This window comes from Monodelphis domestica, chromosome 1 (assembly GCF_027887165.1).
Source record: "Monodelphis domestica isolate mMonDom1 chromosome 1, mMonDom1.pri, whole genome shotgun sequence".
NCBI classification, from domain to species: Eukaryota; Metazoa; Chordata; class Mammalia; order Didelphimorphia; family Didelphidae; genus Monodelphis; species Monodelphis domestica.
In genome coordinates this window covers 319,557,354-319,576,754 of record NC_077227.1, presented here as the reverse complement: position 1 = coordinate 319,576,754, position 19,401 = coordinate 319,557,354, and the positions used below count along the sequence as shown (strand labels likewise).

General features: G+C 44.5%; 1 protein-coding gene across 1 annotated transcript in view; it reads left to right on the top strand.

Moving 5' to 3' along the window:
• The window catches only part of TNFAIP2 (TNF alpha induced protein 2), a 33,536-nt gene extending 14,417 nt beyond the window's left edge, over window positions 1-19,119 (top strand). Inside the window, exons 4-13 of the mRNA XM_056811219.1 lie at window positions 4,208-4,322; window positions 7,275-7,397; window positions 8,573-8,673; window positions 8,891-8,989; window positions 10,992-11,118; window positions 12,725-12,847; window positions 13,571-13,726; window positions 14,098-14,219; window positions 17,458-17,590; window positions 18,518-19,119. Coding sequence (XP_056667197.1) covers window positions 4,208-4,322; window positions 7,275-7,397; window positions 8,573-8,673; window positions 8,891-8,989; window positions 10,992-11,118; window positions 12,725-12,847; window positions 13,571-13,726; window positions 14,098-14,219; window positions 17,458-17,590; window positions 18,518-18,631 — 1,213 coding nt within the window. The 3' untranslated portion in view covers window positions 18,632-19,119. The remainder of the gene's footprint in view (window positions 1-4,207; window positions 4,323-7,274; window positions 7,398-8,572; window positions 8,674-8,890; window positions 8,990-10,991; window positions 11,119-12,724; window positions 12,848-13,570; window positions 13,727-14,097; window positions 14,220-17,457; window positions 17,591-18,517) is intronic.
• Window positions 19,120-19,401: the final 282 nt, after the last annotated feature.

Below are 19,401 nucleotides of genomic sequence, written 5' to 3'. Positions count from 1 at the left end.
ATGGGGCTCCAGGGTTCATTCTTTCTAGGAACCAGAACTTGACTACAAGACTAATAGCCTTGTCGAGGTATTGGCATGAGTGCTGTCCCCAGCACGGGGGAGCAGTTCTGTCCCCCCCTCCTTCCCAGTGCCCAAGGACATTTTTTGCATGACCCACTCCTCTGTCCAGCTGCCTAAAGCAAGCACTTCCTCCCTCAGCTCTCTGTGGGAATGGGGGAATGGGGTGTCACAGGCAGCTTGAATTTGCCCTCTGGGCACTAGAACTCCCCATCACTGGGCTAGAGCAACTCTAGCTTTCCTCAGTTATAGGAACCTTCTACACTGATGATCTTCATGTTGTGTAGTTTGCTTGTCTTCCATAATTCATCCTATTCAACATGTGTCTTGGTCCCCCTCTCCTTTCCCAACTCTTTGACTCCTCTTGACCCTGTGATGAACACAGTTTTAGGGGGCCCTACAGGGTTAGTGTCCCCTCCCTCAGAGTTGGTCAACATGAAGGAAGAGGCCCTGGGCATGAGACAGTAGGAAATCAAGGCTTACTGTGGAAATCTATGCCTGGGAGAGAGCTAGGGACCTGTTTTAGTCTTTTAGAACCTAGAATCCAATCCTCTCCTCCCTTTCTTCTCCTGCCTTTCTCTTTCTTCTCTCTCTTCTATAACCTGGTAAAGCGGCCTCCCTCAGTTTACCCTACCAATTTCAAATAATACCACATATTTATTAAGTATCTCTCCTGTGTAAAACCCTATTGTTACTCACTGGAGAAAGTACTGAACCCAGAACTCCTTCTCCAGACCTGGTTTTCAATCCAGTGAGCTGCCCAGCTACCCCAAGTTGTCTTATTTACTTGCCATATGACCTTGGGCAAATTCCTTCCTCAAATCTGATCCTTAGATTCATCCCCCCCAAAATAAAGGAATTGGACTAGATGGCCTCCAAGGTCCCCTCCAGACTAAGTGGAAACCCTGGCCCGAGTCACTGGAGTCTTTTAAGTGCCTAGGACTGCCCCTGGGAAGGAAGAATATTGGTGCTGTGATCTGCTTTGTACAGGACTAGGGAGGAGAATGAACTATCTTCCAGACAGCTGTGTTTACTCTAATGGACTCTCTAACAAGTCTTTGGAAGTTAACCATCGCCCCCACCCGAAGGGCCCGAGTAAACATCATCCCCCACTTTCTGATAAATGCTTATTGTCGCCCTGGGCCCTGAGAAGAAGACTCCTCCTTTGATCCTCACACCAGCACGGGAAGGGAGGTCCAGGGCTGGGCTGGTGTTTTCCCCTTTGGGATAGGAGAGGAAACAAAGATTCAGAGGGGAAGTGATTTATTCAGGGTCACACAAGGCAGGGGCCCAGCCAGAATGAGAACTCGGGTCTCCTGACCACCACAGACAGTGCTTGTTCACTTCCTCTTCTGACTATGCCTTTGGCAGAGAGCCGACAGCCCTTCAGCCCTCCTGAATAGAGGTTTAGGAGTTCTAGATAACCCAGCAATTTGGAGGCCTGAGTAAAATCATAGACTGCAAGCTGGAAAGAGATATTTTGTTGCTGTTGTTCAGACTTTTTCTGTTGTGTCTGTCTCTCTATGACCCCATTTGGGGATATCTTGGCAAAGATATTAGAGTGGTTTGCCATTTCCTTCTCCAGCTTGTTTTACAAATCATAAAACTCAGACAAACAGGGTTAAATGATTTGCTTACCTACAGCTAGGTAGTGTCTAAGGCTGGATTTGAACTCAGGAAGATTCCCCAGTGCTCTATCCACTGTGCCGCCTAGCTGCCCTAGTGATCTTAGAGACCCTCTTGTTCAATCCCCTCACTTTCTGAGGAAATGGATGCCCAGAGAAATTGAGTCCAATTAAGCCCAAGGACACCCAAGTAATAATAGATGGAGAGGGGATTTGAACCCAGACCTGCTTCCTCTGCCTTCAAGAGCAGCATTCTTTCTGTTACACATTCCTCCCAACCTTCCACCACCACCCTGAAATGTGGAAGAGAGGAGGGTTCTGAACTGGAAATTTTACTTTCAATATTATACAATTTAATTATACCATTTAAATTAATGCAAATCTGGGTTCAAATCTGGCTTCAGACACTTCCCAGCTGTGTGACCCTGGGCAAGTCACTTAACCCCCATTGCCTAGTCATTACCACTCTTCTGCCTTGGAACCAATACACAGTATTGATTCTAAGACAGAAGGTAAGGGTTTTTAAAAAAAGCCCTAGAAGAGAAATTAGAGCCCTAGATTCTAGTTTTGCTACTGCTGTTGTGCACCTCTTTTGCCCCTCCTCAGGCCTCAGTTTTCTCACCTGTAAAATGATGGTGTGGAATGAGATGCTCTTTAATATCAGCTCAAAGTTTTCTGGGTTTATGATCCACACTCTCCTCCCTCACTTTTGTGTGACAGTGAATCTACTAGTTTATGGAAGGGGTGGCCCAGACTGGGAGTAGACAGACCCTAAACTGGCTTCAGAGTCCTGTCTACAACTTATAGGGTTCCAGAGACTGGGAGACAACCAGACATTGGGCAGAGGACAGAAGGAAGAAGGAATATTTAAAGGAGAGGATGTTAGCGCCTCCAGAGAAAGAACTGATGGAGTTGCCTTTCACATCAATGTATTTAGGGTTTTATTTGGGGGGTTGGCTACATATGACTGCTCTTACAACAATGACCAATATGGAAGTGTGTTTTGCATGACAATAAAAAATGTTTAATTAAAAAAACAAAGGAGAAGATGTTAGGAAGAGAGTGGTCAGTTTGGCAGAGACCCAATTGTTCCTAGTCTCAGGCACTCCATCCTCTGAGATTCCAATCCAAGTGCCATCCCTGGATATCCAAAGACAGCTACTCCTGCCAGATTTCCGGAAATCTGGTGAAGCCTGGGCAGGGAGGGGAAGGAAGTAGAAATGGATCACTCCACCTCTAATCAGGGACAAGTGGCATTGTGCCCTGTCGGAAGCCACAACCTGCCCCAAGATAGGAGGGATTAATGATTGACAAGGTCAGGCCTAAATGGAGGCATCCTGGGTGGAGGATGGGTGGGGAGGGGGGGCATTCCAGGCATTGTTGGTCATGGCTGCTTGGCTATTCTGTACTCCTAGAGGACTCCTAGCCCTCCACACCCTGAGCATCAGGTCCCCTCTGTTTACTCATATGTAAAATGAAGTAATAATATTGTCCAGGGGTGTTATGAGGATCAAATGAAATATTTGTAATGAATTTAGCACCATGCCTGCCACATTAATGTCTCTTAATAAATGTTTGTTCCCTCCCTGCACCCACTTTCAGCTTCTTTCACTCTAAACTAGAAGCTTCCTTAAGGACAGACATTCCTCTCCCACCCTTCCATATTCTACTCTGGCCAGATTTCATCTGGACTGTTGTGTTTAGTTCTCTCCACCAAATTTTAGCAAAGTCATCGATAAGCTGGAAACCAAGGAAGTGCCACCATGATGATGAAGGGCTTCAAGACTATGCCATAATGGGGATTTGGGGATGAAACTGAGGACTATGAAAAATATTATCACTGCTCTCAAGTACTTAAAAGGCTGTCTTATGGCAGGCAGATTTATTCAGCCTGGCTCCAGAAGACAGAATCAGGAGAAATGGACAGAAGTTGAAAAGATGAGAATTTAAGTTTTGAGATCAGGAAAATCTTCCTAACAGTTAGAGCTGTCCAAAAGTGGAAGTGGATGCTTTGGGAGATAATAGATTCCTTCTTACTTCAAATGAAAGCTAGTTAACCCTTGTCTCAGGTATTGGAAGGAACCCTTTTGGGGTTAGACCAGATGTCCAACTGAGGTCCCTTCCAATTTGGAGATTGCATAATTGTGTGAGCTCTTCTTAGTCTCTTCCTTTTCCTTTCTTTCTTTCTCTTAAAAAAAAATCCTTACCTTCTATCCTAGAATTAATACTGTTTTGGTTCCAAGGCAGAAGAGCAGGAAGAACTAGCATTTGGAGGTTAAGTGACTTGCCCTGGGTCACACAGGCAGGAAGTGCCTGAGGCCAGATTTGAACCCAGGACCTCCTATCTCCAGGCCTGGTGCTCTATCCACTGAACTATCTAACTGCCCCACCCTTCTCCCTTTTTTTGAGATCATCCACATGCCCATAACCAGCTCTGTATTGAGGGGATGGGTGGGAAAAGCCTTAGAAAAGCTCTCTGCTCACAGGCCCTTCATTTCTGCATTTCCCCTTGTTTTCACTATTAGTGAAATCATCGATAATGCCAAGCTATCAGGGAGACTTCGAGAAATCGGCTTGGGGAGCCTCCTGCCACCCAAACAGATCCGCAGACTGGAAGTCAACTACCTATCTGATGAGACGGTAAGAGTGGTACTGTCTGATGTGGCCTGGTCCCTCTCTTCTTAACCCTTCTTCAAAGTAGTTGTTCCCTATCTGCCTCCCATTCCATTCTAGTTTGGGGAATTGGCCAAGCTAGTACCTGACCCCCCAATCTTAGCCCAGTGGAAAAGGGGAGACAGGGAAAGTAATGGGCTCTAATTCATAAAGAGATACTCTCAAACCATTTCCTCCTGGTCCAAATGGAAAAGAACCAAAATGGAGAAAGGAGAGGTGGGGAGGGAGGGGGAAAATAAGAGATGGGGAGACAGAAGAAAAGAGAAAGCAGATAATGAGAATGATGGAGAAAAGAGAATCGAAATAAAGTGAAGAGATGGAAATCAGAAGACATTAAGAAAAAGAAGCACAAGTGACATTTCTAGGATTACTTTGACTCTGTTCTGTGTCCATTTCACGTTCTGTTTTGAACCATACTTAATTTGAGTCACCCAGGAGAGACAGGAGGGGTTGACTAAAAAACTAGCCTTAGAGTCACAATGACCCGAATTCAAGTTTTACCTCTGATACATAATGGCTGTTTGGTTATGAGCAAGTCAATTCACCTGTCAGCATCAGAGTAACTACTCTCTTATACTAAAGTTTGCAGAAAAGATGGCAATCAAGTCTGCTCACCAGTGAAATCACATAAATCCTCTTGCCTCTTATCAGACTGTACTTTTCTTGAGAATAGGGACTATGTCAGTTTCTACCTTTGCTGTCCCTAGCATTGAGCACAAGGCATTTTATATCTCAAGCCTTTAATATGTCTTTAAATTTTGAATTTCCAATTCCCTTTCTCAACAGAGACATGAAGGGGAAGAACTGGGAAAGTGATGAGTCAGAGATTCCTTTAACTTTGGGGAGAAAAAACTAAATAAATAAGAAAAATAGAAAGAAATGGCAAGGGGGCAATTAGATGGCTCAGTGGATTAAGAGGCAGGCCTAGAGAAAGGAAGTCCTGGGATGGAATCTGGTCTGACATTTCCTGGCTGTGTGACCCTGTGAAAGTCACTTAACCCCCATTGCCTAGCCCTTACCTCTCTTCTGTTTTGGAACCAATACACAGTATTGAGTCTAAGTCAGAAGATGAAGGTTTTAAAAGATAAAAGAGAGGAAACTAAACGATAAGGGAAATCTATGGAGGAGAAAGAAGAAGGTAAGTTATGGTGACTGAGATAGCAATGGAAAGAAGAGAGAAGAAAGAAAGACAAAAAGGAGGGGAAAGCAAGGGAGACAAAAAGAAAAAGGAAGAGAGAGAAGCAGAGAGATAGGAGAGAGAAAATTGAAGAGAGGTAGAGGGAACAGGCAAGGAAGAAAGACAGAAAACAGGGAAAGTAGGAGCAGGATGGATAGATAGAGAGCCTTTGAATATAAGTCATCAGGTGTCAGTGTGAGTGCAAGACCTGGTTTTCCAAAGGTAGATCTGGGGCTTTAATATTACTTGGAGCTAAGAAACCAAAAAGTAGGCTGGTCATCTAAAAGAAGGATGGGGAGAGCCTGATATGCGAATCTGGGTAGGGACAATAAGGGAGGGGAGAAATAAAGGATCTTGGTGTTCATAGGTTGACTGAGAGGAGAGCAGTGAGATGGGAGATGAGGACTTGTTGAGAGGGCTCCCCCAGATTGAGAATGAGCAGTTCTGAGTTAGTCCTGGCTAACCTACTAACTTGCTGTGCAATCTTGAGCAGCTCCCTGTGCCTCTCTGAGTTATGGTTTCTCCATCTGTAAAATGAGAATTATGATTCCTGCATTAGGTTGGGGTACAAGTAGGAAATATCAAGGTACTTAAAATACTCACAAAGTTTCAGTGACTCACCAATGTGTGGAGATATTTTTATTTTTCATCATGATGATTGTGATGTCAGTCAAAAGAACCAAAAGCTTTCCTGTCTGTAGACAGACTTCCTTCTCAAAGAAGGCACCAGCCCCTTCCCAAGGGAGAGTCCTCCCAGCAGAGCACAAGCCAAAGGATTCAATGACAAGAGAGACACACCCTCCTCCCCCCAAAAAGTGGGCCTCTATTGTATAGATAGCTGGAAAGGAATTTAGAGACTATCTAGTTTAATCACTCATTTTAGAGATGAGAAAATTGGGGCTCAGAAAAGAGAAGTAATTTACCTAAAATCATACACAGTCAGTAATTTAACTAACAGGGGAGTTAGTATCAGAACTGGGAATTGAGCCCTGAAATTCTGACTCCAAATTCAGCAGGTTTCCTCTTTTACAGTGATGACCCAGGGCTGGATGCGAGTGGATGATGACAATAATAATAAATAATAATGCCAACTCTTGCGTCTTGTCAGATTGTACTTTCCTTGAGAATAGGGATTGTGTCAGTTTCTACCTTTGCTGTCCCTAGCATCGAGCACAAGGTATTTTATATCGCAGGCCTTTAATATGTCTTTAAATTTTGAATTTCCAATTCCCTTTCTCAACAGAGACATGAAGGAGAAGAACTGGGAAGTTGATGAGTCATAGAGATTCCTCTAACTTTGGGGAGAAAAATAAGAAAAGTTGAAGTGCTTTCTCCAAAGCACCTTCCTTGCAAAAAGCCCTGGTAGGAAGGTAATTTAGAGGCTAATATTTGAAAAAAGATGAATGAAAGCTCAGAGAATTATAGAATGGAGGTATCAGAAAGGACTTCAAAGATCATTTAACATCCTCGATATACAGATGAGAAAACTGAGGCACTCAGACTCTCAGACTGAAAGTTGGTCATAGGGACCAGACAGGAGGAGACTCAGGCCTTCTGATTCCTGCATCATCTAAGATGCTTTTCTCTATCCCTTCTCACCTTCCCCCATATCCCATCCCACCCTGGGACCTTAGGGCCAACCAGGGGTGAGAATGGGGATAGCTCATATCCTCTTATTCCCAGTCTGGACCTACTACCACAAAGTTCCCATGATCACCTGGGTCCTTCCCCCTGTTACTCAGGCAAGGATCCAGGAACTGATGAACGAGGGGCTGAAGATGGAAGTGAAGAAATGGTCAGAAGACAAGGAGCCCATATATCTAGAAGGAAACTACCACAGTGAGCTCCCAATTGACATCATCCAGGTACTGGAACAGCTTTTCTGGCCCCTTGCTCCATAACACAGAGGCATAACACACATGTACAGTATATGGGACATAAATGCAATGCACACATCCAGGAGCTTTGGCTTTAGCCCCCAAAACACAGAGACGTATTTCTCATTCAAGTATCCATCCGTATGAATATTTGGTACCTGGATACACAGTCCTGGCTCTCAGAGGCAAGACAGGTGTGAACATATGCACATAAGTATATCCAGATCTCTTGTGGCCCTTCTGCCTGGATGTGCCTATACCATCCCAGTCTCCCCTCCTCACTTTCAAAAAAGAAGAGAAAAAACCCAAATATGCAGCCAAACTCATAGTGGCCAGAGAGCTAGATTTGAAGTTAGATGACCCAAGTTCTACTCCTGTCTCTGCTATTTAGTAACTGTATACCTTTGGGCAACTATATCATTCCTTTCTCTGGGAATCATTATTCGTCCTCTATAAAATAAGGGGGCTGAACTTGGTGGATCGCTAAGGTCCCTTCTACTGTGATTTTTAAAAATATATGCACAAGGCAGCTAGGTGGCTCAGTGGATAAAGAACAAGACAGGAAATTCTGGGTTCAAATTTGACCTCACAGAATTCCTAGCTGGGTGACCCAGGGCAAGTCAGCAAATCATTTAACCACCAATTGCCTAACTCTTACCACTCTTTGGAACCAATACTTAGATTCTAAGATGGTTTTTAAATAAGTATGTGTTCTCTCTCTCTCTTCTCTCTCTCTCTCTCTCTCTCTCTCTCTCTCTCTCTCTCTCTCTCTCTCTCTCTCTCTCTCTCTCTCTCTCTCTCTCTCTCTCCCCTTCACTGTCTCCCTGTCTCTCTCTCTCTCCCTCTCTCTTCTGTCTCTGTCTCACTTCCCCCCATGCAAAGAACTGGTGATCCTTCATACTTAATTAGTAAACACTGGTTAACTGCATACACCCTCTGTGTTTCCATACTTTTGCACATATTTATTCCTTTGTTCATATTCCTTCCCTGGGCAGGAAAAGGTGATCACCCCAGGCAGCCTTTGCCATTATCTCATAGTCCCAACAGCCTTCCCTTTCCCCAGAATGTGAAAGCTAGAATGCATTCCTATAACCCTAAATTTGTGCCAGCCAGAGTCTCAGGAGCAAGCAACCCCTCTCCTCCTAACCTCCTTCTTCTTATAGATTATCTCTGCGTTACAACTCAAGGCTGAGAACATCACAATCGACCTGGGTAAACAGATAAAACCACTGCTGATGACTAAGTTCTCCTCCTTCCTGAAAAGGTATGCCCCTTCACAGGTAGGGCACTGGGTGTCATGGGGTAGTGCTCACCCCGACTCTGCCCAATCCTTGGGGGGCACAGGGCAAGGATTCAGAGCTTGGATCCCTACAATGCTGAAATTCTAGCCTTTGCCAGTCTTTGTAATTTGGGGACCAGTTTTCTTTCCCTCTCTGGGTCCCATCTTCCCTATCTCTAAGTTTAGAAAATTATATCCACAGCTACCAACAAGCCTTTGTAGACTTCTTGGAGAAAGGCAAACAACAGAAATATTACAGAGCCATCATCATGGCCAACATCAACAATTGCCTGGCCTTCAGGTAAGCCCAAGGATGGGAGGGTGAACCACTGCAGGGAAACTAGCAGTCTGTCACTGAAGCAATCTTTCCTGAGCTTTCTCTCACTTCCCCACTCCATGAGCTTAGCCCTGTGCTTGGGTCAGATGTTGGGAAGATAAAGGAAAGAGGAGCAGACTAGGAATCGGGGTCTCAGGGAACTCCCTGGAGAAGTGCCAGAAGTATAGGATACAAAATTTTGCCAGTGGACAGGATCTCAGATAGCCACCTAGTTCAGTGTCTTCATTTAACAGAAGAGGAGACTGAGGCTCAGTGAGAATATGTGACTTGTCTAGTGGCAGAATGAAGACTGGAACCTAGTGTAGGGCTAAGATGATCAGTCATTCAATTAATATACATTAAATGCCTACTATGTGCCTCAAAGAACTTATAAGCTAATGGGATACAGAGAGCCCTAAAGTTACTAAGTATGATGTGGAAGAGAATTCAGGGATCAGTGAAGTATCTGTTGAGCATCATAAAATCACAAAGAGAAGAAGCCCTCTAAATGGGATCAGGGTAATAAAGAATTCAAACACTAAACAAATATTCATATGGATAACCAAGAGATGGATCAGTGAGGGGGCAGCTAGGTGACTCAGTGGATAGAGAGCCAGACCTGGAAACAGGCGGTCCTGGGCTCAAATCTGAACTCAGATACCTCTTAACTGTGAGACCCTGGGCAAGTCACTTAACCCTGCATTGTCTAGCCCTTCCTGCTCTTTTGCCTTGGAACCAATACACAGTATTCTTGATTCTAAGATGGGAGGTGTTGGGTTTTGTTTTTTATTTGTTTGTTTGGGGGGGGGGGTATCAGTGAGGCAAAGGATTTAGCCATAAAGTTCATCTCACTAGTCACCAGAGTACCCACTCTGTCTTTTCCTGATGGGAAAGAGGAGGGTCAATATAGTCTAAAGTAATCAAAGAAGGCTTCCTGGAAGAAAGGATTTGAGTAAGTCTTTGAAGAATGAAAATGCACTTTTTGATAGGAGGAAACTAAAGGAAGGCCAGTATAAACAAAGGCTTTTTTGCTGGCGAGTTCACCCTAGCCTGATCAGAGTTTCTATAAAGGGAGCAAAAGAAAAAGAAGTCTGAAAATGGGAAAGTCTGGGGGGGGGAACCATGGATAAATACCAGGATAAGGGTCCTGGACTTCAATTCCTAAGGGAGATGTTCCCCTGGGAAGCTGGTGCTCAGCTTCTCAGAAAAATCTCTCTTTCTTTGGGTTTGCCCACTTCTTTTTTACTTCAAGACTGTATTTTATTTTTAAAATGTAGATTGTAGATGTACAAACTCTTTTTCTTGGTAAAGTATATTTAAAAGGGCTTAACACCACCACAAAATTAAGCTTTCTCCTTCCCTGGCTTCAGTAGAAAAACCACTAACCTTGACAGAAGACCAGGATGGGAACTGATTTCCACTGATTGATTCCTCATGTGATCTTGGACGAATCTCTTTCCTTCTTTGGGTTTCTTTTTCCATATATATATATTTATATATAAATAAATATACATAAATATGGATATATATTTTACATATTTATATCTGTATATTTTCATATTTATATCTATAGATTTTACATACTTATATCTCTATACTTATGTCTATATCTGTATATATTTTATATATTTCTTTATGTGTATTTATATCTTGATATATTAATGGCTATATTTTTCCATATGTGTATTTATGGATATACATATATAAAAGCTCTTACCTTCTGTCTTAGAATAGATGTTTAGCATTGGTTCCAAGGCAGAAGAGAAGTAAGGTTTAGACAGTGGGGGTCAAGTGACTTGCACAGGGTCAATCATCCAGCTAGGAGGTGTCTGAAGTCAAATTTGAACCCTGCTCCTCCCATCTCCAGGCCTAGCTGTCCATCCACTAAGGGACGCAGCTGCCCTTCTTTTTTACCCCTTTGTAAAAGAAGAGAGTTGGTTGGATCACCGTGTCCTGTTCTGGACTTAGCCTCCCTGTTTGCTTTCAGGACGCATATTGAAAAGGCTTCCCAGGCTCTGAAGAAGGAGCCTTCGAGCTTCATCTTCCACCCCCTTCCTGAGATAGAGCAAAGTGGCTTCAGCATTCTGCTCCAAGACCTGTTCCTGGTACTGAAGGTAATTTCCAGCCTTGAGAGGAGGAGAATTTGAGGGGCGGAGGGGGGGGCAGGGGGGGAAATTGGGGGGCGAGGGACGGGGGGACGGGGGGCAAAATCAGGTACCCTGAGGTGTGCTTGTCCTTTGAGAAGGCACGGAGAGACAGACTGACGGAGACCACCCCACCCCTCCCCCGAGCCACGAGGCTGGAAATGCCCTCCCTACCTGCCTGGAAGTTGTCATCACCTCACCCTCCTCGTTCCCAGCCCCCAGACTTCCCTGTTTTGCCACATTCTCAGAGTCGCCATTTCCTGTCATCTGCCCCGCAGTGCCCCACCCCTTACCCGTCCGTTTCCAGGTCTGGTATGCCCCGCTCCAGATACATCCTAGATATCCTCGTTTCTGGGAAACCCTCAAAGCCTCCCTTAAGACATTTGCTTTAAAACTCGCCTGTATTGAGGAATGAGTGTTAGTTTAAAGCAACAGCTCTCGCACGTTTTGGGCTCCGGACTCCCTCCAGGAGTTTTTTGAGGACTGCTCCGCCACCAGAAGAACTTTTGTTTGGCTGGCTCATACCGATCAATATTTTGTTGTTTAGTCGTTTTCAGTCACGTTCCATTCCTTGTGGCCCCTTTTGGGGGTTTTCTTGGCAGAAATACTGGACTGGTTTGCCTTTTCCTTCTCAGGCTCATTCGACAGATGAGGAAACTGAGGCCAACTTGCTAAGTGACTAATTGAGGGTCACATAGCTAGTATGTATATATATATGTATATGAAAGAGGCCACTTTTGAAATCAGGTCTTCCTCACTCCAGGGCCAGTATTCTCTCCATTGCTCTACCCAGCTGCTTCTGATCTAAAAGGAAAAGCCTGCCTCAGAGTAGACTTTCTGCCCTGGAGCATGCCCTAAGAGCATCATATAGTCTCAGAATCTGAGGCCAGGTGTGAACTTCCTAACTCCAGACCCGGCACTCTATCCACTATGCCACCTTCTATCAGTATTTACCATCTTGGAAATTACAATGTCTTAGTATTACTCTGAAAATGGTTTTGACCTTGGTGATGCCTGAAAGGGTCTCAGAGGCCTGCATGGGTCCCTTGGATGACACTTTTGGAAAAACTCTGGTTTCAAAATGCAACTCTTCCATAGCTGTCCCAGGGATGGCTGGAGGTTCCCTGCATCCCTGTATCTTACTATGTTCCCTGCCCCAAAGAGAGAGCTGTCATCTCCCTGGAGAAGATGTCTCCCCAGGTTCTACCATATAAAACACGTTTTTTTTGTCCCATCTTTGTTTGTTTGGGTTTTTATGCCCCATCCTTGTGTTTGTTTGTTTGTTTTTCCTCCATCCTTGTGTGTTTTTAGCTCCATCCCCTCTGTGATGGAGTCAGAGATAAGGGAGAAAAGCATAGGAGTGGGGAGAGATAAAGAGGGAAGGACCAAAAATCTAGTTCCTCCAGATTGTGATGGAATGTGAACCTGGAAATGGAGGTCACCCAGTAGCTGATTGGCAGTCCCCACCTGCCCCTCAATAGCCATATCTGTGTGTTTGTTTATGTATTCAGTTGGGGGGAGGGGGGCATCCAGGGGTTGTGCATCTTTAACCAAAACAACACTGTTCTTTCTGTAGCCCCTATTCAAGAAGCTAACACAGACCCGCTGGGCCACCCATGAGGAAACTGTGGCAGAAATCATTAGAATCACCAGTGAGCATCTGCCAGAATTCAAGGCCCTAAGAAAACGGTACCAAGAGGTAAGGAGGATGTGGCTGGGCCAGGAAATGTCACTTAAGCCCCTAGTAACAGGAAGCCTGCCTGACAGTCTGACCCCTACTCCACCCCTTCCCCACCTTTACCCTGCCCATATGGCTTGTGGGAAAAATCTGTGTCCCTCGGGAAGAGGAAGGGATGGACCCAAGGACTCATTCATGACCTTTCACCCTAGGAATCTCTTCAAGAATCCTTCCTCCCTCCAACACACACCTGTCTCATCTCCCAGGGAAATTACATGGAGATAGATTTCTTTTTTAATCCTCACAACCCTGGGAAGTAGGTGCCATTATTATACACCCTTTTACAGATGAAGAAACTGGGGCAGCAGACATTGTGCATCTCGTCCAGGATCCTACAGCTAATGAGTCCAAGCCATTTTTGAACTCAGGTCTTCCTCACTCCAGGGCCAATTTTCTCTCTACTGAGCTGCCCCTGATCTACTCTCTAATCTAAGGAAAAACCTGCCTCAAAGTAGAATGAATGACTTTCTGGCCCTGGATGTGCCCTAAGGGTCATATTAGATCATACAGAGTCAGAGACTCTCAAGATGTTGAGTCCCACCAGTAATGGTCCAGACTTCCTCCATCTTCCCTTTCTAGCTTCCTCAGCAAGCACTTCCCCCTCCTCCTTGGTGCCCCACATTTATACCCACTCCCAGACCCCAGATCTGCTGACCCAGCTGTTCTGTCCCCTCCTGATTTCAGGACATCATGGAAGCTATCCACCTATACCTAGTGAAGGAATACATCATCCGGCTCAGCAAGAAGCGACTAGTGCTGAGGACTGTTGACCTTCAACTAACCTTGGCCAGGGCCATCTTAATGGATGCCACAAACATCCAACACTTCTGTTTCGAGAATGTAAGGGACAGAATTTTTATTTTATTTTAAATCCTTACCTTTGATCTGAGAATCAACTCTAAGTTTTGGCTTGAAGACAGAAGAGTGGTAAGGGCTAGGCAATGGAGATTAAGTGACTTGCCTAGGGTCACACAGCTGGGAAGGGTCTGAGACCAGATTTAAGCCCAGGACTACCATCTCTGGGTCTGGCTCTCAATCCACTGAGCCTCCCAGCTGCCTCCAAGGGGATAGTCTTTTGTGAAATGAAGGCAGACTGAGGGGAAAAGAGCAAGATTGATCCAGTTAAGGGATTCAGTCTGGGGCCAGGACGATTTGCTCCATTATGGAATGGAAGACTTGGGGCCTAAGTGACCAGGCTTTTTCTCCTTCAGGGATCTCCTGCAACCTGGCTAGAGCCAGCCCTCCCTACCCTGGCAGAAATCATTCGGCTCCAGGATACTAATGCTATCAAGCTCGAGGTGGCAACATTTGCCAGTAGGTTCCCAGATTTCAGGTGAGTGGAAGAGAGGAGGGAAGTCAAAACTCATCCCAGGTCTCTCCTTATTTGTTATTGTTTATTTTAAATTGTATCCATTTCTTCACACCCCTATGTGGGATTTTCTTGGAAAAGATACTAGAATAGTTTGCCATTTTCTTCTCTAGCTCATTTGACAGATAAGGGAACAGTGGCAAACAGGTTTAAGTAGCTTACTCAGGGTCACATAGCTAGTAAATATCTGAGGACACTTTTAAACTCTGGTCTTCCTGACCCCCAGGCCCAACTCTACCTACTGTACCACCTAGCTGCCTATATCCATTATACAGATGAGAAAATTAAGGATCGGAGATTTAAAACTGGAAAAGATATTAGAGATCATTTGGTTCGACCCTTTCATCTTATAGGTAAAGAAATCCAAACCCAGTGAGTCACACAAGATCACACAGAAAAAGTGGAGTCTAAACTCATAGTGACCCCTACTTATCTCAAACATTCCAGCTACCTTTTCTTCTAAACTTCCTATCTAAAACAAATATCAAACAAAAAAAAGGTTTAGGAGGGAAGAGGTGAAAGTGGAATTTGACTTCTCTTTTTTCCATTGTCAAAAATGCTTTTCATTGCTACCAGGGATATTAACTGTTCCATTCACCAATCCTTCCCCCTAGAAATGTGATTTCCAAAGTCATAGAGTCAACCAGTGGCATTAAGGAGAGTCCAGAAAAGGCTCCTTACAGAAGAAGCAGGATTTTAGCTAGGATCTGAAGACAGGGTGAGATGTGAAGATGAGGTGGAGATGTGAAAAGAATATTCCAGGCATAGGAACAGCCAACAGAAATGCATAGTGTCTGGAGATGGAGGGATTTGTTTAAGGAGTAACCTTGAGGTCAAGAGCTCTTTCATGGGGTTAGAAATACTTGCTAACTGTTCCTGAGGATCAGTACTTTGGTACTGGGGTGGAGGTCAGGGAATAAGGAAGCTCAGTCTTGAAGGAAAACACAAAGAAGACTTTGCAAACCTCATGGGTAAAGTCTAATTTGGAGTCCTTTCCTTTCTTCAAGCTTTAGTTGGCCCATCTGCAAACTGAGAAAGTTGGACTCAAACTCTAATATTCTTTCTAGCTCAAACTCTAAACACTGTCACTCGATATCTAATTGGAACTTACTGGAGTTAGGGAGAGGCCAAGGTTCAAACGTGCTTGAATGTTATGATTTCCATTAAATTCCTAAAGCTTCCCTCCTTTTTCCATCTATTATTTAATAATATTTATCATAACAATAATATTTCCATGAAGTTTTCCTCACTTCTCTTACCTATCCTCCCACAAGCCATTCCTGTAAGAAAATCTAAATCTAGTGGGTTCCCAGTGGGCCTCTCACCAAAGCCACTGAATCTGAGGGGCAGTGAATAGAATGGGTTACACTCTATCCACCTAGTGACCAGTGACATCTTTTAGTGACTCTAAGCCCCATGGATCTTTGAAGCAGTTCAGTAGACCCCTCAAGAAGGGGGGTGGGGAAGAGGAGGGTACCTTGGGATGTCCAACTCCATTAATTAATTCTATAATATTATTGTTTAGTTGTTAGATACACTTCATGATCCTGTGGACCATAGCATACCAACACTGACTGTGGGGTTTTCTTGGCAAAGTGGATTACCATTTCCTTCTCCAGTGGATAAAGGCAAACAGTGGTTAGGTGACTTACCCATGGTCACAGAGCTAATAAGTATCTGAGGCTGGCTTTAAATTCAGATCTTCCTGACTCCAAGCTGTCTCTCCACTGGTGCTGCCTCACTGCTGCCAAACAAAGAAATTCAACACTGGAGAGAAGCTGGGAGAAGCAACAGTCTGCCTTCCAGGAGCTAGTGGCGAGTGGATGTCAGAGGGTGGGACAGAGAGGAGACCGTAGAATCGTAGATTTAGAGCTGAAAGGATCTTAGAGGTCATGAAGTCCAAGCTGTCTCCAGTAAGATGTTAAGGGACTTGCCCCACGTCACATCTGAAGCTCTTCATGACTACATCACAGTGCCTTTAAAGGGGGAGAGCATATGATAATTTATTCAATAACTATGGCAATGTAATGCTATAGAGTGAAGAGTAATTAACTATATAGCATAGTAGTAATGCTCTAGTTATGGTAAAATAATGCAACAAGCTCTCAAGCAAAGGACAAAGTACATGGGAAAAAGAACCCAAGGCCAGGAGCCAGACAAACTAAATCCTAGACTCAGCTGCGTCACTGACTCTGTGTGACATTGTGTACAGCACCAACAATCTATGACTCTCTTTAAGTTCTAATTCAACAAATATTTATTGAATATCTACTATATGCAAAGTGATGCTAAGGAAAATACATGGTTTAGATTAATCAACAAGCATTTATTAAGCATCTGCTATGTGCTCAGCACCATGACTAGGGTCACAGATACAGTGAATGAAGCAATCCCAAGGGCAGGTAGGTAGCTCTGGGGAAAGAGAGCCAGGCTTAGAGACGGGAGGTCCTGGGTTCAAATATGGCCTCAGACACTTCCTTGCTGTGTGACCCTGGGCAAGTCACTTAACCCTCATTGCCTAGCCCTTACCAATCTTCTGCCTTAGAACCAATATACAGTATTGATTCTAAAACAGATGGTAAGGGTTTTTAAAAAAAAGGAATTTAGGGACCCTAAAGGGAAGAGGTAAGGAGATAAGTCTGATCATAGAAGTAAGACATGGCCTCTACTATATTGGAGCTCTGATAGATTTGCCTCAAGAGAGACATTGAGGGTTAATAATGATGGAGTAGAAAAATAAATTATTCCTGGGGAAACTGGAATAAAGTGACAGGCCTGGTGTTGGGAGGACCTAAGTTCAAACTTTGCCTGAGATAGTTCCTGTCTGTGTGACCCTGGGTAAGTCACTTAATGCTTATTACTTGGCCTTTGTTCTTCTGTCTTCAAGTTGCTACCAAGACAGAAAGTAAGGGTTTAAAAGAAATAAATACTACATTATGCCTGTTTTTTAATCTCAGATATTTCACTTACTAGTAATGCCTCCTAGAAGAAGCCTCCTTCTCTCTGGGCCTCAGTTTTCTCATCTATAAAATAATGAGATTGGTTGGACTAAATAATCTCTAAAATCCCTTTTAGCTCTGATAGCCTTTGTTTATAGGCTGGAAAGGTGAGGTTGGGGGACAGGAGGGAGAAGGACCCCAAAGAGTGCCTTGAATTCTAAGCCACATATCTCCTTATCTTGTTCTTGGTTTTTTTCTTACAGCAAAGGGCATTTGGGAGCCATCCTGACCATCAAGGGCAACCTGAGCCACAGTGAGATCAGAAGCATTAAAAGCATCTTGGATGTTAACACTTTGGTGACAGATCCCTCCAAGTCCCTGTTTTCACTTATAAAGGTTGGTTAGCTTTTCACCATGACCCAGCCTGCACCCATGGTTCCCCCTGACAATTCTGCCCAACCTCTTGTATGTTCATCGTGCCCTTCTCCCACCCCTGCCTCGGGGTACAAGAGACTCTCAAGCAGGAGCCGGCTGGTGGCCAAAAGATGGTCACAGGCTTGAAGGTTATGGAGTCTCTGACTCCCAGGGTCTGTCCCCCAAAACCCTACCAGGGAAAAGCCTGATATCCAAAAATTGGGAGAACAGTTCAAACACTGACTGTCCTTTGAATCAAGTCAATCAAGACAAGGGCAAGAGCCCTGGGATGGAGATCAAGAGAGACTGGGATTCCAGGCCTGGTTCCACCACCAAAATTCACTATTTGGCCTCAGAGGATTAAGTGACATCACTTCTCAAGACCTTGGTTTCCCCTTCTGTTAAATAAGGAGGTCAGAGTCAATGATCCCTAAGGTATCTTTCAGCCCTGATGCCCTCTGGTTCTAAGTTACTTCTTGTATCTGGTTCTCAATTTAAGGCCTCTGATGCTCTGTGTTTAGGACTCCAGCTCTGTGACTAAGATCTTTTTCAGCTCTGTCCTCTGGTCTGTGACTCTTAACCTCTTACTAACTATGACAAACTATATCTATAACTCTGAGATCTGTTCCAGCTGTCAATCCCTTGGTTCTAGGAGACTAAGGCCAAGGGAGGAGAGATGACTTACCCAAATTTTACAGCTAGAAAATGTCTGAGCTCAGCCTACAATCCAGGTCTCTTGCCTTCTAGCCCTGGGTTTTCTCCCCTGGGCTACACTGTCAGATCACAGAAGCCCAAAGTCATGTGGGGAAGCCTTAGGGACAAAGCTGCCCCTTTTAGTCTTGCTTGCTGCCCTTTCGGTCGGCCCCTCATGTCTAAGGGCTTTCCCCTCTCCCCTGCTCCTCTCTCCAGGATCCTTCTCGTTCCCTCGGAAAGGGCTACAATAGCCTTGGAATGGACCAGTGCTGGACCAAGACCCTCTTGAGCCTGACTCTGATTCCTCCCCGCCTGGGAGCAGCCTGCTAAGTGGGGTCTAAGGGCAGGATTGGAAATGGGAGGCCTCAAAGTCCTCTGCTGGGGGATCATGTCCAAAGAGCTCATAGTAGAGCTGCCCAGCCTTTTCCCTTCAGAACCTTTCAGTGGCCACATATTTGCTTGCACTCCCCGCCCCCCCAGCTGTGCTTACTGATACCTTCACAAACACAAACATGCACATGCTTGGACTGGAATTATCCCTTCTGAATCCCTCTGGAAAGCCAGAAGGATTAGCTCTGAGAGGTGTCTCTAGACCAGGGCCCTTGGAATCCTCTCTTCTTGTAGGGGGTTGAAATCCCTTATTGACCAGTACTGCCACATCTGGGGCATAGGCCCAGAGTTGGCCTGTCTCCCCTTCAGCTCTGGGACTCAGCCTGATGTAAACTGTATATATTGTAGAGAACTTTTTATTTGTATCTTTATATCTAAGATTTGTACTTGAGTTTTTATAGTTTGATATTAAAATTTCTGCTAAAGAATCTCAGGTTGAATGTCTTCATTTTGTATCTAGGTTTTCTTTCTGCACAAAGAATAATAATTATTCCTGTACCTGAAGTAACAAATTATTATTTTAATAAGTAGTCTTTTTTAAAAAACCCTTAACTTCTGTCTTAGAATTAATACTGTGTATTGGTTCCAAAGCAGAAGAGTGGCAAGGACTAGGCAATGGGGGTTAAGTGACTTGTCCAGGGTCACACAGCTAGGAAGTATCTGAGGTCAGATTTGATCCCAGGACCTCCCATCTATAGACCTAGCTCTAT